The sequence below is a fragment of the Nematolebias whitei genome, chromosome 17 (assembly GCF_014905685.2).
Source record: "Nematolebias whitei isolate Nwh7 chromosome 17, NemWhi1, whole genome shotgun sequence".
Classification (NCBI taxonomy): Eukaryota; Metazoa; Chordata; class Actinopteri; order Cyprinodontiformes; family Rivulidae; genus Nematolebias; species Nematolebias whitei.
Window position 1 is genome coordinate 14,747,566 of NC_056514.1, and position 16,571 is coordinate 14,764,136.

General features: G+C 43.5%; 1 protein-coding gene across 1 annotated transcript in view; it reads right to left on the bottom strand.

Annotated features, from left to right (window-relative positions):
* Nucleotides 1–4,428: 4,428 nt before the first annotated feature.
* Nucleotides 4,429–16,571, bottom strand: part of narf (nuclear prelamin A recognition factor) — a 12,799-nt gene continuing 656 nt past the window's right edge. Inside the window, exons 2-12 of the mRNA XM_037690700.1 lie at nucleotides 16,456–16,523; nucleotides 16,312–16,377; nucleotides 15,788–15,916; nucleotides 15,551–15,683; nucleotides 15,188–15,322; nucleotides 14,173–14,291; nucleotides 8,561–8,690; nucleotides 7,326–7,398; nucleotides 5,925–6,062; nucleotides 4,885–5,042; nucleotides 4,429–4,803 (exon numbers count right to left, since the gene is read on the bottom strand). Coding sequence (XP_037546628.1) covers nucleotides 4,556–4,803; nucleotides 4,885–5,042; nucleotides 5,925–6,062; nucleotides 7,326–7,398; nucleotides 8,561–8,690; nucleotides 14,173–14,291; nucleotides 15,188–15,322; nucleotides 15,551–15,683; nucleotides 15,788–15,916; nucleotides 16,312–16,377; nucleotides 16,456–16,512 — 1,386 coding nt within the window. The 5' untranslated portion in view covers nucleotides 16,513–16,523 and the 3' untranslated portion in view covers nucleotides 4,429–4,555. The remainder of the gene's footprint in view (nucleotides 4,804–4,884; nucleotides 5,043–5,924; nucleotides 6,063–7,325; nucleotides 7,399–8,560; nucleotides 8,691–14,172; nucleotides 14,292–15,187; nucleotides 15,323–15,550; nucleotides 15,684–15,787; nucleotides 15,917–16,311; nucleotides 16,378–16,455; nucleotides 16,524–16,571) is intronic.

Sequence of the window (16,571 nt, forward strand, 5' to 3'; positions counted from 1 at the left end):
TCAATCTATGTTGATGAAGCTGAACAAGTCCTAACATTCAAGCAGTTTAAATTGAATAGCATTTGTCGGACTCCAGTATTTGCAGTAGACGATATGTGCATCCTCTCCTTCATGTCAACACGCGTCATTAAGATGAAGGTTGACTCATTTAAAAAGACTACACTGAAAATACAAGCTCTGAAACATCAGCTAAAGACAGAAAAACTGCAATGAATAACACAAAACTGAGTTCTTGCTCTACTTGGAAAAAGAACTGTAGACAGACAGATAATACAAAATTTTACTAACAGTTATCTCAGTGATCAGAAAGAACAGAATCAACCGTCACAACAGCCTAAAATCTCAAGAAGAACACAACGACCGGCTCGACATAAATCTCAAACAAACTTGGCACATGTATCTGTGACAGTCTGAGTTTCTGTTAAGAGCCTGGAGGGGACTCAAACCCTGAAACTGTTCTCCGAGAGAGGAGACAGTAAAAAAATGTTTAGCTCTTTCTTGTGGCTTTTTAATGGTAACCAGTTGAACTGGGGTGGAGCAAAACAGGTAAGAATTTGGTTAAAGTTCCTTTAGAGAAGGAACATTTTGTCCTTGTTAAGGAGGACAGAGATGAGGGTGATGAACGAGGGAGCAATCAGGCCAACAAGCATGAATAGTTGGAAAGCTGCCAAATTATTGACATAGCTACGAGAACATAAAAAAAGAACCATCAAGTTTACTCAACTCAAACAAACAAAAAAGGGGTTAAAACAACGACCTGTGATGTGATCTGAAGCCAGGAGAACATCTGGGAGGTACAACTTACAAACACAAAGAACAACAGAGTAACATAAGCTCCTAACAAAGAGCGGCTGAAACACTTTCTGCTGAGAGAATAATGTTCCCGTCAGAAACACAAACACCTGAGCACCTTGAACTCTTGTTTCATGGTTATATTGACAGTAAACAACCATCATCTTTACACGCTTCTTTCCAGGTCGTGCAGTCACTGTGCCAGAGGTGGAGGACACCTGGCCAGGTCTCCAGTCCATCACAGGGACACCTGGCCAGGTCTCCAGTCACAGGGACAGACTAACAAGAAAAAAAACATTCACTCTCTCACTCACACAATTTATGACCCTTTTCCACCACTCCTACTCAGCCCCAACTCTGCTCAGCTTGCCACTGAAACAACGTTATTCCACTAGTATTTTTAGCTGATTCAGCCCTTTTTTAGTGACTGCTTCTCTGGTGGGACTGTTCGAGCAGAGTCTGCACCTAAACGTGACGTCAGAACAGTCGGTCACTGATTGGTCAGGGGGAGGAGTCACTGGATCTCGAGGTTTTGTTCACGAGTGAAGGAAGAATGGAGCATGAGATTGACAGACGGATTGGTGCAGCATCTGCAGTATTGCGGACTCTGTACTGGTCCGTTGTGATGAAGAGAGAGCTGCAAGATAAAGCTCTCTGTTTACCGGTCAGTCTACGTTTCTACCCTCACCTATGGTCACGAGCTCTGGCTAGTGACCAAAAGAATGAGATCATGGATACAGGAGGTTGAAATGAGTTTTCTCCGCAGGGTAGCTGAACTCTCCCTTAGAGAGAAGGTGAGAAGTTCAGTTATTCGGGAGAGACTCGGAGTAGAACCGCTACTCCTCCACGTCGAGGGGAGCCAATTGAGGTGGTTCAGGCATCTGGTAAGGATGCCCCCTGTGCGCCTCCATAGAGAGGTGCTTCGGGCATGTCCAACTGGGAGGAGACCCCGGGGAAGACCCAGGACATGCTGGAGAGAATAAGTCTCTCGGTTGGCCTGGGAACATCTTGGAGTCCTCCCAGAAGAGGAGGCTGTGGAAAGAGATGTGTGGGCCTCCCTGCTCAAGCTGCTGCCCCGCGACCCGACTTTGGAACAAGCGGAAGATCATGGATGGATATTTTTGCACAATTTATTTTTATGCATCCAAGTTATTTTATCTGTTGTTTGTTGTTGATCTTGCATTACAAATTAATTTGAACATAACCGCTGCAATTCTTTGGAACCAAAGAAATAAACCAGATGACGATGTAAAATACTGTTTTTTATTCTTTTAGTACCACTATATTTACATACAGGGTAAACAGAGCTGTCAGAGTTGCAATGAGTTTGTTAGGGGGGTGAATGATCTAATCATCTGACTGTTGATTGCAGTAATTCACATTGTTAGCAGAAATAGAAGGCCGCAAACCAAAATTACGCTTAGGGCCCCATGGAGGCTTACACCGGCACTGCCTGGAGAAAACCCATGCAGCACAGAGAGAACAGCAAACTCCACCCAGAAAGGTCCCCGGTCGGGATTTGAGCCGGCGACCTTCTTACTGAGAGGCTGCAGCTCTACAGTTATATTCTACCATGTTGTGTTTACTATATTTCTTCTGGAACTTGTAGATGTACTTCTTGTTCCACTTTTTATTTGGCGAGTCGAGACTTTTCTTCTTGTTCTGAGCATTTCATTGTTGACCTTGTGTTGACCTGCACATACAAGACAATAAACCAAACTACCAAATGAGCCACTGAGCATCCATCCATCATCTTTACCCTCTTCTTACTTTCCGGGTCATGTGGGCCACCACTGTGCCGAACACATTTTGAAAAGAGCCAACACTGAGTAAACTGACCCCACCCTAGAGAAATGTAAAAAAAAGAAAAACAGCCCGGGGTGATTTGTTCTGATGTGTTCCTGTCAACAGACTCGCCTCAGGACTTCCGTCAACTGGAGCGAAAAGAAAAAACCTGTTTTTATTAGAGCTCAAGTCACATCCAACACGTCAATCATCTTCTGAAACGTTTAAAGTTTGGTTTAGAACTGTGTTTGCGTTAAGGCTGGACTAACATCTTGTGTAAAGCATTTACTAAATGTTCTTCACCTGTGAAGAGTTGTTCTCTAAATATCTTTCGTGTCGCTGAAGGTGCTGCTGGACGTAAAGTGGGGTTTAGATGCATATCAACACATTTAGAGGCAGATAAACTGAGCTGTGCAGCTTCTTCCATCCCCTGAGGCGCCATCTGCTGCCACCTGTCGAGCTGTGTGTGTACATGTACTAGTACTCCTATATTTACAAAAAAAATTACATAAAATAAAATGTTACTGTGGTAGATAACCAATCACTCAAAACAAGCCTTGGGTGCACAACAAGTGTGCATTTCCCTGACACAAGGCCAAAAGTATACATACAGGCTCCAATATCTACAGAGAACTGGAAGAAGCAGAAATGAAGATGTTGAGGTTCAGAGTGACAAGGATGGAGAAAATCAGGAATGAGATCACCAGAGGTTCAGCACAGGTTGAACAACTGGGAAATAAAGTTAGAGAGACCAGACTGAGATGGTTTGGACACGTCCAGAGGAGGGACAGTGGTTTGGACGCATCCAGAGGGACAGTGGATGGACTCGCTGTGGAGACCTCTGAAGAGGGAACAGCCGAAAGAAGAAAAATCATGAAGCTGCTCATGATCGGTGTATGTAAACTTCTGACTACAACTGTAGAATTCAGAAACATTTTACTCGACTCATCCAGTCAGAAAACATTAAAAGTAAATTTAAACTTTAAGATCGCACAGAATCACTAATAATGAATCACTAACAATGAATCACTAATAATGAATCACTAATAATGAATCACTAACAATGAATCACTAATAATGAATCACTAACAATGAATCACTAATAATGAATCACTAACAATGAATCACTAACAATGAATCACTAATAATGAATCACTAACAATGAATCACTAATAATGAATCACTAATAATGAATCACTAACAATGAATCACTAATAATGAATCACTAATAATGAATCATAATTTGTTCTAATAAAACCAGTTGTAATGAACAGACATGTAGTTATATGAACAGTCAGGCTGTCGTCTCTGACCTCTAATTTAACTTTAGTCAAATCTTTGTGAGCAAAAGCAGTGAATTATAAAAATAATAAAAATAAAACTGGACCAGTCAGCTGCTGCTGCTCCGGACGTTAAAAGGCAGCTCCTGATTCTTCTCTGAAAGGGCACAAAACATTTGTTGGACAGAATACTTTAGTCTTTTTTTACACGTCACAAGTTTGTTGTAAAATGAAGAAAAATACACAACTTAATACAAAAGATGAAACTGGAGGAGACGACGATATAAATGAAATTCACACGAGCTAAACATAATAATAATAATAATAATAATAATATTACGTTGATTCTCCGGTGCATAGTGAGCGTTGTTTGACAGGAAGCAGCTTCCATACAGGAAACACGACTACAACAATAAAAGCCCCCCCTCTTTGGGCCAACAGGGGTTTTTGCACATCTGGTCCGAGGTCTATGGTTCTGATCAAACCTGCTACAGATTCAGTTTTTACCAAATATCCTTCCAACGGTACAGCTTTAGGATGGACGTTTTATATGGACTTCATGTCTCCTTTTATTAAAAAAACTGAATAAACAGAATAAGCCGCTCCCCGTGGTCCACAGCTTGTCCTCTGGTCCAGATAAAGTCTTGAGCGGGTCGCAGCAGAACCTGGACCGCCCGGCTGTTTGTCTCTGAGCCCTCTCACCACTCCATGTGCGGGGGCTGCGTGTGGACCTGACTCGGGGTTCTGTACTCCGTGTGCAGCAGCTTGCTGGCCTCAGTGGAGTTCTGGCCCTGCAGCCAGTCCTCATACAGGGTCTTCAGGGCGGGGTTCAGTTCTGGCAGTCGGACAGGCAGGCTGCTGTAGACCTCCTCCATCTGCTGGACCAGAGCTTTATCCACCCGACCCTCCACCTCGCTCTCCGCCTGACCTCGGCCGCTCAGGCACCCTGCAGAGACGAGGGAGGAAAGGGAACGGTCTGACATCGCTAGATTCAACGAGTACCAGCGGGGGTGTGAAGTGGGTTTACCTCCGGGGCAGGACAGGACCTCCACCAGCTGGTAAGGGACACGCCCCTTCCTCATTCGATGCACCAGAGTCTGGATGTTTCGGAAACCGTACACGGCAGCAAACTGCAGCAGAGTTTCCCCGTCCCGCTCCAGCGTCACTTCCTGGAAGTCCCGGTTCCTGTTAACCCGCAGACGTTACGTCACAAACCGGCCACTGCTCAGCATCAAGTTTAAAGACGGGAAGACTTTGGACTTTTAAGGTGCTCCTGAAGTCAGTCAGTCAAAAACAGCTAAATGTTTCCATGTGCTGCAGGTTAAATGCTTCTTAATAAGATACCAAAGACTACAGTTTGTTTTATCTTGATGCATGCTCAATAATCCAGAGGACTTAACGTTGCCAGATAAAGATGGTTTTATTTTTCCTTCCAGTCACAAGAAGCCCTGAGCGGCGCTCCTCTCCTCAGCTGCTCTGGACATTAGTTTAGTTGTGGATTACCTAAACTTTAATGCTCGTAAAAAGGGACATGCAGGTTTATTTTAACAGCCAGTCATGGCTCATCTAACAGAGAAGTAACTCTCTTTTCAGGGTAACACAGTCCAAAACAAACATGCTACAAGAGTTAGCATGTTAGCAGGTGAAATATACATCGGCTGCTGCAGGCTGAGGCTAAGAGCAAATCATTTCAATGAAACAGCTGTTTGGTGTTTCAGATGACACCATGAACTCAGTACTTGTGAAGAAAATTATTTCAGCAGTGATCCGAAATATAATAACTAAAAATGTAACAGCTGATCACGTCTGTGCAGAGTTCAGGACTTCCATCACGCTGCGTTCTGTTCTCTCCTTATTTACGCCTGAGCGTTAAAATTTAAACTGACGATTAATAAATATTCCACCTGCATGTCAGTATGTGATTTTAGACAACATGTTCATTTTTCCAAATGCATTTTTAAATATTTATTTGAATGCTGTGAAGCAGAGCTTTATTTGCTCTGGTTGATGGAGCTGTTGGAGCGTCATGACGACTCTTATAAAATAATTCATAAGAAGACCTCTGACCTGAGGGTTCTGTAGGTGATTTCTTGCACGTCCAGACCAAACAGCTCTTTAGCGGCGTGTTTGAACACGTGCTCCAGGAAGCCTTCAGAGCCTCGACCGTCGTGCCTCACCAGCGCCGCGTCGCCACCGTCTCCCATCCTGCATGGCAGAAAAAACAATCGCTGATCTGTCAGCCCTTCAGTTTACTGGATTCACAAAGACAAAGTAAACAATCAGTGTCCCTGTCACTGAGGGATCTGAACAGTGAATGTTTGGAGTTTTAAAGACCAGTGCTTTTTCTGGACTGGACTTTTTTCTGGACTGGACTTGAACAGGGAATGTAAACCTAAATGTTTTTGGTGCAACAGTGTTCAGTGGGTAAGAGTTGCACTTTTTTTCCTCTTGTCCGAGGCAGCGCAGTGAACCTGGCGAGAGGAGAGAGTAATTTTATCCATCACCAGGTGCAGTGGAGGAGCCAAAAGGGGGGCCACTGGTGGCCTCCGTCCCCATACATTAATCTTTGGCCACCCCAATCACTTGAGGAAAGAACAATTTTTTCAACGATGGTCAACTTCAATATAACTCACATGATTGGTACAGTATGGGATAAAAAGTTAACAAAAAATTACACATTTTTAAAAAACTTCGAACAAGCGCCGCCATTTTGTCTTTCAATAAACCTACACTACAACACCAGTCAAAAGAACTACACTACCCAGAAGCCAACGGTGCTTTCGGCCGCTGCTTTCTGCTAAAATGGAGGAAAATTTTTGCAACACAAAGTCAGAAATAACGATCTATTTATTAATCTCATACTGGCAGGAAAGTCACAAATAATCCTGAAGCTCAATTATACACGTGCACATTGACCTGGACAGGGCGGTGGGCTTCGTCGCTGCAGGGCAGGTCTGCAGAACTGGAACTGAGCCGGACCAGAACTGAGCTGCTGGTCTGCAGTTGCAGTACTGTACAGTACATATACATATGTTGTTAAATGACGTAGGTTTAAGAGATTAGAACATTGTTAAGAGTGTGGGAAGGGTTTCTAAAGCCTTAAAATATTTATAAATACTAAAATAAATATAGCGTTCCTATATTGAGGTTTTTCACCTGTGGTGAAAGGATGTGTGGAACGTAACCCCGCGATAATCAAGGGACTACTGTACAGGACGGTGGCCATTTTGGATTTTGATGTGGCAACCCAATTTCGATAATGACCTTTCTTACATCTGGACGCAGCCACACACCAAAATGGAAGTCGGTACTTCACTTATTTTTCAAGTTATCGTGCTCTCAACGTGCACGGACAGACGGAGGGTATTTCCAATTCCCACGTTTCGCTCTGGGACAGGGGCAGTGAAGCTGAAACGATTGACATCGTTCAGAGTTGTTGTGAGCGGGTCGTGTTGCACCAGAACTCACATTTGGTCCAGTGCAACAGAGTCCAGCTCCTCCGCCGACATCTTCCTTCGCTCCATCAGGTGATAAATCTCTCCTGAAAAGGAAGCAAACTTTTATAAAACAAACATTAAGGAACTAAAAAAATGCTCCAGCTTCATCTTCTCAAGAATAAAAGCCGAAACTTTTAGTTACGTACACGTCAAGTTTTTGCCTCATGGCCTAATCGTATTCATGGTTTGGCTTGAAAGTGCTGCTAAAAGGCCGAGTGTTCGAGGAGCAACGGTGGTCTTCAGAGGATTTTAACTGGCACATCAAAGTTTGACCACATTTCTCCTGTTTTAGCTTATTTTAAAATTATCTTATTTGCTTTTAAAGCTCTTAATGGACTTGCCCTGCCCTATCTGTCCGAGTTGCTCCCCTCTGGACCCCTCAGGTCATGTGACCAGCTGCTCCCGAGTGAGCCGAAGACAAAGCGCAAGCTCAGAGGAGACCGGGCTGTCCCTTGTTAAACCATCTCTTCTCCCTGGTCTTTGTCGCCATCTGTGACGTTGACTTTTAATTACGGGTACTTTAATAATTCTTGATAGTTTGATTATTATATTACATGTGCAGCACTGTGGTCCTGTGGGTGTTTAAAGTGCTCTATAAATAAAGCTGGTCTGACCGGAGGATGTCCAGTTTGTCAACAAGTTTCATTCTTTTTAACAAGATCCTGCAACAAAAAACTGCAAAGAATTTGCAAATTTCTCCTTCAGTGCAAAAAATATTAAGAGTTATACAACTTCAAAAAGTTAACCCCCTGAAAGAAAAATCAGATAAAATGTCACCGTCTTATTTTGACAAAAAGTCTTGTAAAAGCTGCGAGCGACAGCAGGAACACGGAGCGACCTGCTGGAGGAGCAGAACCTTCTCTCAGCGTGATGGATGATGTCTGCAGGTTTATTTCGCTGCAGCTTTCCCACAATAAAGATGAACACTCAGCCTTCGGGGGGGGGGGGGGGGTGTCACAAACAGGTGGACTTAAAGCAGAAAGCTCATCCTGTTTTGATCATAACAACCTCATAATCTGGCAGCTGGGTGTCTGCGCACAACGTTGGAGTTTCTCACGACTTTTAATCAAGTGGGGGAAAAAAACACACACGAGGCTTAAAGAGGAAGTCGTCTGGATAAAACGTAATGCAACCAGAAATATTTTCATTCCATTTCAGGGACAGAGAGCAACAAGCCAGCTGTGGGAAAGAAACGGTCCATCTTACGTGAGGTGAGGACACAGTCCACGTCTCTGGTCTCCATCAGACTGTTGTAAAACTCTTCTCTCACGGCTTCCAGCTTCTTATCGAAGCAGGGCGCCACCACCACGTGATACAGCTGCTCTGGACTCAGCTTCTGTTAGGGAACAAAGACAAGGGAACTTTACTGCTCAGTCTGTCCTGGGGGGGTGGGGGTGTCAGTCTGAAACAGACTGTTCATATGAGACAACATGAAGTTATTCTGCTGGTGATGCTGGACTCAGAACGTCCATCAGATTTCATTCTGTAAAAAAACAAACCTGAAACAAAGAGCTGAAGCTTGAATCTCCTTTTGACTTAATTATGACTTTATTCACTTCTGCTGAATAATGCACCCCACAGAGAAACATCTCTACTCTCTGCCCCCCCCCCCCCAAATATTATTGACTTTTCCACATCCAGACATGTTTAATACTTTACATCAACTCTCTCAAGCCCAAATGATGCCGAGTCTGCAAAGTATCATGATGAGTAATTACGAGGCTGTTTCTACTGCACAGCTTTTACTCGACACCTAAATAATTCATATTATTTCATTTCAAGGCAACAGTCTGACCGCAGTGTTCATGTGTTTCAGATAAAGCAGCCATAACTTCTGTCACATGTTAGTGCAGTAATCCCTCGCCATTTCATGGTTCAACTTTCGCAGACTTGCTCTTTGGTGGTTTTCACGATGGTCAACTTTAATATTACTCACGTGATTGGGACTGTACGGGATAAAAAGTTAACAAAAAAAAAAAAAACTTCAAACAAGTGTGGCCATTTTGTAGTTTTCTTTCAATAAGCCTATGCCAGTCAAAGAACTACACTACCCAGAAGCCAACAGTGCTTCCGGCCACTGCTTTCTGCCAAACTGGAGGGAAAGATTTACAACACAAAGTCAGAAGTAACGATGCATCTATTACTCTCACAGAACTGGCAGTAAAGTCACAAATAATCCTGAAGCTCAATTATCCCTGGACGGGCTTCATGCTGCAGGGTAGGGTCTGCAGAACTCGAACAGAGCTGCTGTTCTATAGAACTGGTAATTAAATTTTGCAGTACTGTACAGTGTGAGTGTGTGTGTATATATATATATATATATATATATATGTTGTTCAAATGACATTGGTTTAACAGTTTAGAACATTGCAAAAATGTGAAGAGGGTTTGAAAACCTTAAAATATATAAGAACACTAAAAGAAATATAGTGTGCCTACTTCACAGTTTTCACCTATCATGGAACGTAACCCCCATGATAATCGAGGGACTACTGTAATCAACTGTGATCACATATTTATATGAACTCATGGATATGAATGTCATCTATTTAGGTTTTTATTGATTTATTTGAAGAAAAGCACAGTTCTTCATGAAAAGTCTTCACTTGATCCAAAATGCTGCTGCCAGAGTCAACTGGAGTTAGTGGGAGAGATCATATCCCTCCAGTTTTAGCTTCTCTCCATTGGCTCCCTGTCAAATTCTGAAATGAATTCAAAATCTTACTTCTAACCTACAAAGCTCTCAACAACCTAGCTCCATCTGATATTTGAGATCGTATTGTTCGATGTTTTCCCAACAGAGCACTTTGCTCTCAGGCTGCAGGTTTACTTGTGGTTTCTAAAGTTTCCAAAAGCAGAATGGGAGGAAGATCTTTCAGTTATCAGGCTCCTCTCTTGTGGAACCAACTTCCAGTTTCTGTCCATGTGGCCCTCTTCCTGCATCTGGAGGTGTCGATGTCTGTGATGGTGGGGAGACTGACTCCAACAGACTTCTGTGCAGCCTTCACCACTCTCTGCAAAGCTTTTCTTTCTGCAGCTGTGCAGCCTCCATGTGTAGATGAACAGATGCTGGCATATATTCATCATTTAACGCGGGTTCCTCATTTTTCTGGACTGAATAAAACGTGCATTGAATTTAAGGAAATGCAAACGTGAGACGTCATTTAGATTTGACCCATCAAAATGAATGCGGTCATTTATTTACAGAATCAAATTTAACATCAAACATGTACATTAATTTGGCAAATTATGAAAATAACAACAAAGCAATCAATCAGGAAAAATCATACGGCCATGATTTTTCCGTTGCTGCACCAAAGACATTTATGAAAACTGTACAACTATGATCTTTTGCCCACATGAATGTGGGTGAGCATTTTACACAGACATTTCTAAATATCTGGAAGAATTTCTACTTGATAGAAAAGTTTAAAGATGGAAAGAAGTTTAGAGGGAGTAAAGGATGGTGTGTGAGGGAAATTAAGTGTTCACCAGAATCGACACTCTCCGGCTTTCTTCAGTTTTTCCTTACAGTACACTTAGGTGATGAAATCGGCTCCTTTACCTGGAGATGTCTCAGGTGAGATTCCGTTTAACGCACCCTTTCAGCGTCTCAGTAGGATGCTGTTACTCGTCCGAAGTAATGGCGAGGCTCTGTTCGACACACATTCACCTCAGTGGAAAATGTTATAATCCCATGGAACTCGGAAGAGCTTTGTTGTCATGTCAGGAACTCCAACAGCACTCCATCAGAACTTTAGCTCTCGTGTAGTTTACAGAACTCCCACCGAACTGACTAGACCAGGAAGTACTGACATTTTAAAGACTCTTTCCCGGTTCACTTTTTGGGATTTGTTCATTGGTCAGAAACGACCAGACGGGGTGGGTTTTGTGACGTAAGAGGTTAGAGACAGCGAGAATTGTTATGAGGCAGATCAGAAATGTTCTCACAGACAGAGAGGGTTTTGTTTTGGCGTGTTTCAGGAAACAGGTGCAAAACATCTCTACTTACGTCTGAGAGGATTCTAAAACATGACAGTTTTAACATAACAACTTGTTTTTCGTTTGACTGTAACCTTGTAAACGCACACACTTGCTCATTCAAAAGCAGAAATCAGAAAATGCATAATTATTCTGTAACAGCTTTGACATGAGAATAAAAATCATTACTCAGTTAATAAAATTGATTAGTTCACTGCAACATCTAAAATGGTTTGAACTAAGACACTTTGATTATCAACATTTGTAAGATAGTAATGATAATAAAAAGAGAGTGTTCTTTTCACTTGAATCTTCAAGAAAGAAAGTCTCAGGATGGGTGAACCTGTATTTATGTATTCAAATACATGAAATGACAGTTCCTGTCCCACAAGGTTCTAAAGGTCAAGAGTTTTGACCCCAGACCCAGTTTCGACGTAGGCCTAGTCCACTACACATGCTACACGTTGATGCTGGAGCACAGGATGCTCTCCACTGCACACCTGTAGAAGGAGGTGAGGACTGAGCTTCCCAGACCAGCTCATCTCAATTGCCTGCGGAAGTAGAGTCTGATGAGCTTTCTTGATCAGGCTGGTGTTGTTGCTCCAGCTGAGGTTGTAGTTCAGGTGCACATCCAAGTACTTTAGCTGGAGACCACTTCCACCGCAGATCCTCTTATGTTCATGGGGGGTACTCACACACAGCCCTGAGGGGAATCAGTGTTGAGATTTATGGTGGAGGAAGAGAAGTTGTGGATCCTCACAGACTGTGGTCTGTTTGTTAAGAAGTCCAAGACCCAGTTGCAAATGGAGGGGCTTAGTCCTAGTGTGAGTAGTTTGTCCATCAGGGTTTGGGGGATCATGGTGTTGAAGACCGATGTAAAGTCCACAAAGAGCATACGGACATAGGAGTCCTTCTGCTCCAGGTGGTTTAGTGCAGTATGAACCACAGAGGAGATGGTGTCTTCTGTTGATCGATTCTTGTGGTGTGCATACTGATGAGGGTCCTCGTTGATGTTTGTTTTGATGTGGGTCATGACCAGTCTTTCAAAGCATTTAATTCAACTCAGTTCAGTTTATTTATATAGTGCCAAATCACAACAAAGTTGTCTCAGGGCACTTTACAGGAACATACACAAACATAAAAGCCAATTAGTAAAGTTCTCTATCTAAAGAATCCAGCAGACAAGTTGAATCTTGGCTTCGTCACAGTCTCCCATTCTGAGCAAGCACAGTGGCAACAGTGGAAAGGAAAAACTCCCTTTTAAAGGAAGAAACCTCCAGCAGAACCAGGCTCAGGACAAGCGGCCATCTGCTTTGACCGGCTGGTTGAGAGGACAGGAAGGAGAGACAGACGAACACATTTAGCGACTATCGGGGTGAGGGCCACTGGCCGATAGTCATTCAGACCAGTCACTGTAGAGCTTTTAGGAACTGGGATGATGGTGGCGTTCTTCAGGCAGGTGGGAACTGTTGCCAGGGTGAATGAGGTGTTAAAGATGTCGGCCAGCACCTCGCAGAGCTAATCGGCACATTCTTTCAGCACCTTCCCAGAGGGACCAGTGGCTTTGTGAGGATTAATCGTCCTGAAGGTCCTCCTTACTTCTTCTGAGGTCACGCTGAAGAACTCTTCTTCGATGGTGAGTCTGGTGCTGGGTGGTCTATTTGGGTCTTCAAAGCGTGCATAACCTTCATACTGAGAGATGTGCAAACCAAGGAAGACACCCCCACCCACTGTTCTAAAACTTAAGCAACACCTTCAGGCTCAGTGGTCAAGTCAAATGTGCTCTGAAGACAGTTTTGGTCCCACAAGACAAAAACTAAGCTGTTTGGCGAAGACAGGAAGTTTACTGATGTGAAGGTGACATGTCAGGCATGGCGGTGGTACCATCATGCTGCACCACACAGATATAAACCACCTCTAAATACTTCAGCCTTACCTCAAATCAACAGAAAGCTGAAACTTGGACAGAGTCCTGACAGGACAATCTTCCCAAACAGGTTAGATGTTTGTTACCTTTTATCCAACATGAGACAAGCAAACTGTTCTGGCGACACTTCGTTATTAAAAGCAAACTATAGAAACCAGGTTTTTCCCATGCTGTAGCTAATGAAGCTGGGTGTAAAATAAATGGCTTTCTAAGGAACGTGTGAAGTAACGCTGCAGTGTGAGCTACATTCAGCTGTAAATAAACAACAGAGCAGCGATGTCTTCATAACGTGTCTTCAGACTATTAAATATAATTTAATTTTAGAAACTCCTAACACAATCCTAGATCAGTCCAATGAGAATAAATGGTTCAGTCAGGTTAGTGACTATTTTCCAATGTGGGGTTCTGTGGAGTGGTTATCGACAGTCATTATCTTACCTGATTTTGGTTTGTAGAAACAGAGAAACTTATGGACGAGTCAAACTAAGACAGATTGAGGACATTTCAAACAAATCCATTGACAGTTTTTAGAGCAGTTTAATCTTTTCTTCCCTTCAGATCACGTTAAATCTGTTTTTCTGCTCAGTTAAAACGTTTTAATGTGTTTCACTGTTAGTAATGAACGCTGGACTGACTCAGTCTTCAGAGTCCAGAACCACAAATTCAACGTGAGTCGCTGCCCGATGATGATGATGCTCTTTAAAACTGACCTGACTGTGATTAGTTAGAATCAAATCATTAAAGCCGCCATCAGACGCAGGTAAGATGCTGACTGCTAACAACTCCACCAAACCAAACTTTAAACTGTGTTTCTTAAATCTCCTCTCTGATGATGTCACAGCTTCCAGCACTGATATTCATTTGCTTTAAGTTAAAACACCATTAACAAAAGTGCGTGATGTTAGCTCACCTGCTGTTTAGAGAAGTAATCTTTGACCCAACAGCCCATGATCTGCTGAGGAGACCTGGCTGTGCAGATATGAGGGGTGACCAAACTGCCCAGCACACGTTCTGAATAGCGAATCCAACCTGCACAGGAACACAGGAGAAACAGCTCAGGAAGAAACTTCATCCATAAATACACCAAACCTCGGTGGCTACTCATTCCTTCTTGCATTTTATTTCTGTCACAGCGTTACGTAAAGATGTAAAACCTCTGTCTGACGATCGTTTAGGTACAGTACAAGGCAAGGCTCTGGTTCTGCAGCAAACTACAGCAAGTAATACACGTGGAAATGATAAAAAGTACATTTTAATAAAGTCCTCATAATTAAAGACAGGGTTAGAAAACAAGGAGAAAAAGTCTGAGACTGAGACAGTTTGGACATATGCAGTGGAGGGACAGTGGACATACTGGACAAAGGATGCAGACTACTGAGCTGTCAGGGACGAGGAGAACACTACAGATGTTTACAGATGTGGGGTGAGATAATGTGCTGTGGCGGCCCAGAGAGGAGCAGCTGAATGAAGAAGAGTCCTATCTGTGCTGAAGGGAGTGGTGAAGAACGAGCGGCCTATCTTTCTCCTCCAGCTCTCATCATTATCTGCGCTTCTACAAACACCTCCTCCTGTCAGCACGTGCACATTAACTGTGTACAACAAAACACCTGCAGCAAGACGCTAAAACAGAAATCAAAAAACCTAGAGAAAATACTTGGATAGAAGAAGAGCGGGATTTAAAATCTAAAGGAAAAATAAAATACATTAAAGCAGTGCAACTCAACTAAACTGTTCAGGGGCCACAGTTACTGAGGGACAAGAGCGAGGGGCCGGACATCCAGCAGGTAGTGTCGTTAAGTTGGCTTTCCGGTTTCAAATCTAGTTTTATTTAAAAATGAATTCCTTGGTGGGCTTAACTGAGCTCAGCCGTGGGCCAAACACTAGTTGAATAGGATTAAAGGATAAAAGGTAAAGAAATGTTTTACCTGGGCACGACGACGTAAACATGGGCAAGGCATGGGAGTCGTGATGTCTCCTGCGGTATCTCTGAGTAAACTCTTTCTGCGTCTCTAAGATGCTGAAGCCTGCTGCCAGCGTGGTGTCGAACACAAACGTTACTCCTGCGGGGAAAAAACAAACAAACCAGAGGTGAAAACCAGCAGCAGGACCACTGAGGATGGATACAAAACAATACACGCATCGCTGGAAATAAAACAACATGTATAGCTGGTGTATTTTTTTGGTGGCAAAATGGATGAGACAGGAATAAGAAAAGAAGAGCAAACACCCAAATCTTCTTGAAAACAAGCGTTAAAGGAGATTTCACGTTAAAAGTCCCGTTAGCTCACCCACGTGCTTGAGGAAGCTGCAGAGTTTCTGTGCAGCTTCGTTGATGCCCACACCAAACTTGACGGCAAAGAAAGGCAGCGACTGCGGACATAACGACGCCACGAGCACCTTGTGCTTCGACGCGTCGCACCTCTGACACGAACGGAAAAAACAGAGCCAACGTGAGCGATCGCCCCGAAGTGCAACAAGACACCGGCAGTCTCAGGTTTCTCGGGCAAACTTTGCGTGCCGTGCACCTTATTCAGGGCCAAAACGCGCTCCACTTCCTCCAGATTCTGCTGAGAGATCTTCAGGTTGTCCTCTTCAGAGAGACAGCCGTCACAGGAGAGACACGCGCTCAGCAGCAACTGGGACCCTTCGTCCAACTGAAAGGAAGAGATTGACTCAAATCACTAATCTGTAATCTCTACCTACAACAGAAAACTTTTTCTTTGTTTACAACCAGAACAGTACCGCTCTGTGACAATACACAGAGTCAGATACACAACAGCAACAAGACCATCCTGGTATTACTGCTTACTAAGCAGACACTACAGAGAGGCCAGACTGAGATGGTTTAGACATGTCCAGGGGAGGGACAGTGGGTATACTGGTAGAAGGATGTTAGAAATGCAGCTGCCAGGAAAAAGACAAAGAGGAGATATATGGATGCAGTTAGAGAGGACATGGAGGTAGTTGGAGTGAGGACAGAGGACAGAGATGGAGGAGGATGCCTCGCTGTGGAGACCTCTGAAGAAGAAAAAGAAGAAGCAGACATTACCTGCCCGTTGACTTCCTCGCGGTCTGCGTTCGGTACGGCACCATCCTCGGTCTGCTTCTTGTTGCACTGCGGGGATTGTAAATTCAGCTCAGAGACAAAGACGAGACCTTCCCAAAGACAGACTCGTGGGAACCGTTTCAGTACCTGCTTGGTGCAGTTCTCACACTTGTCCTTGCGCTTTGCGATCTTGACCTCCGACATTTTCCTTGAAGCTGACAGAGAGCGAGACAGAGAGCGAGACAGAGAGCGAGACAGAGAGC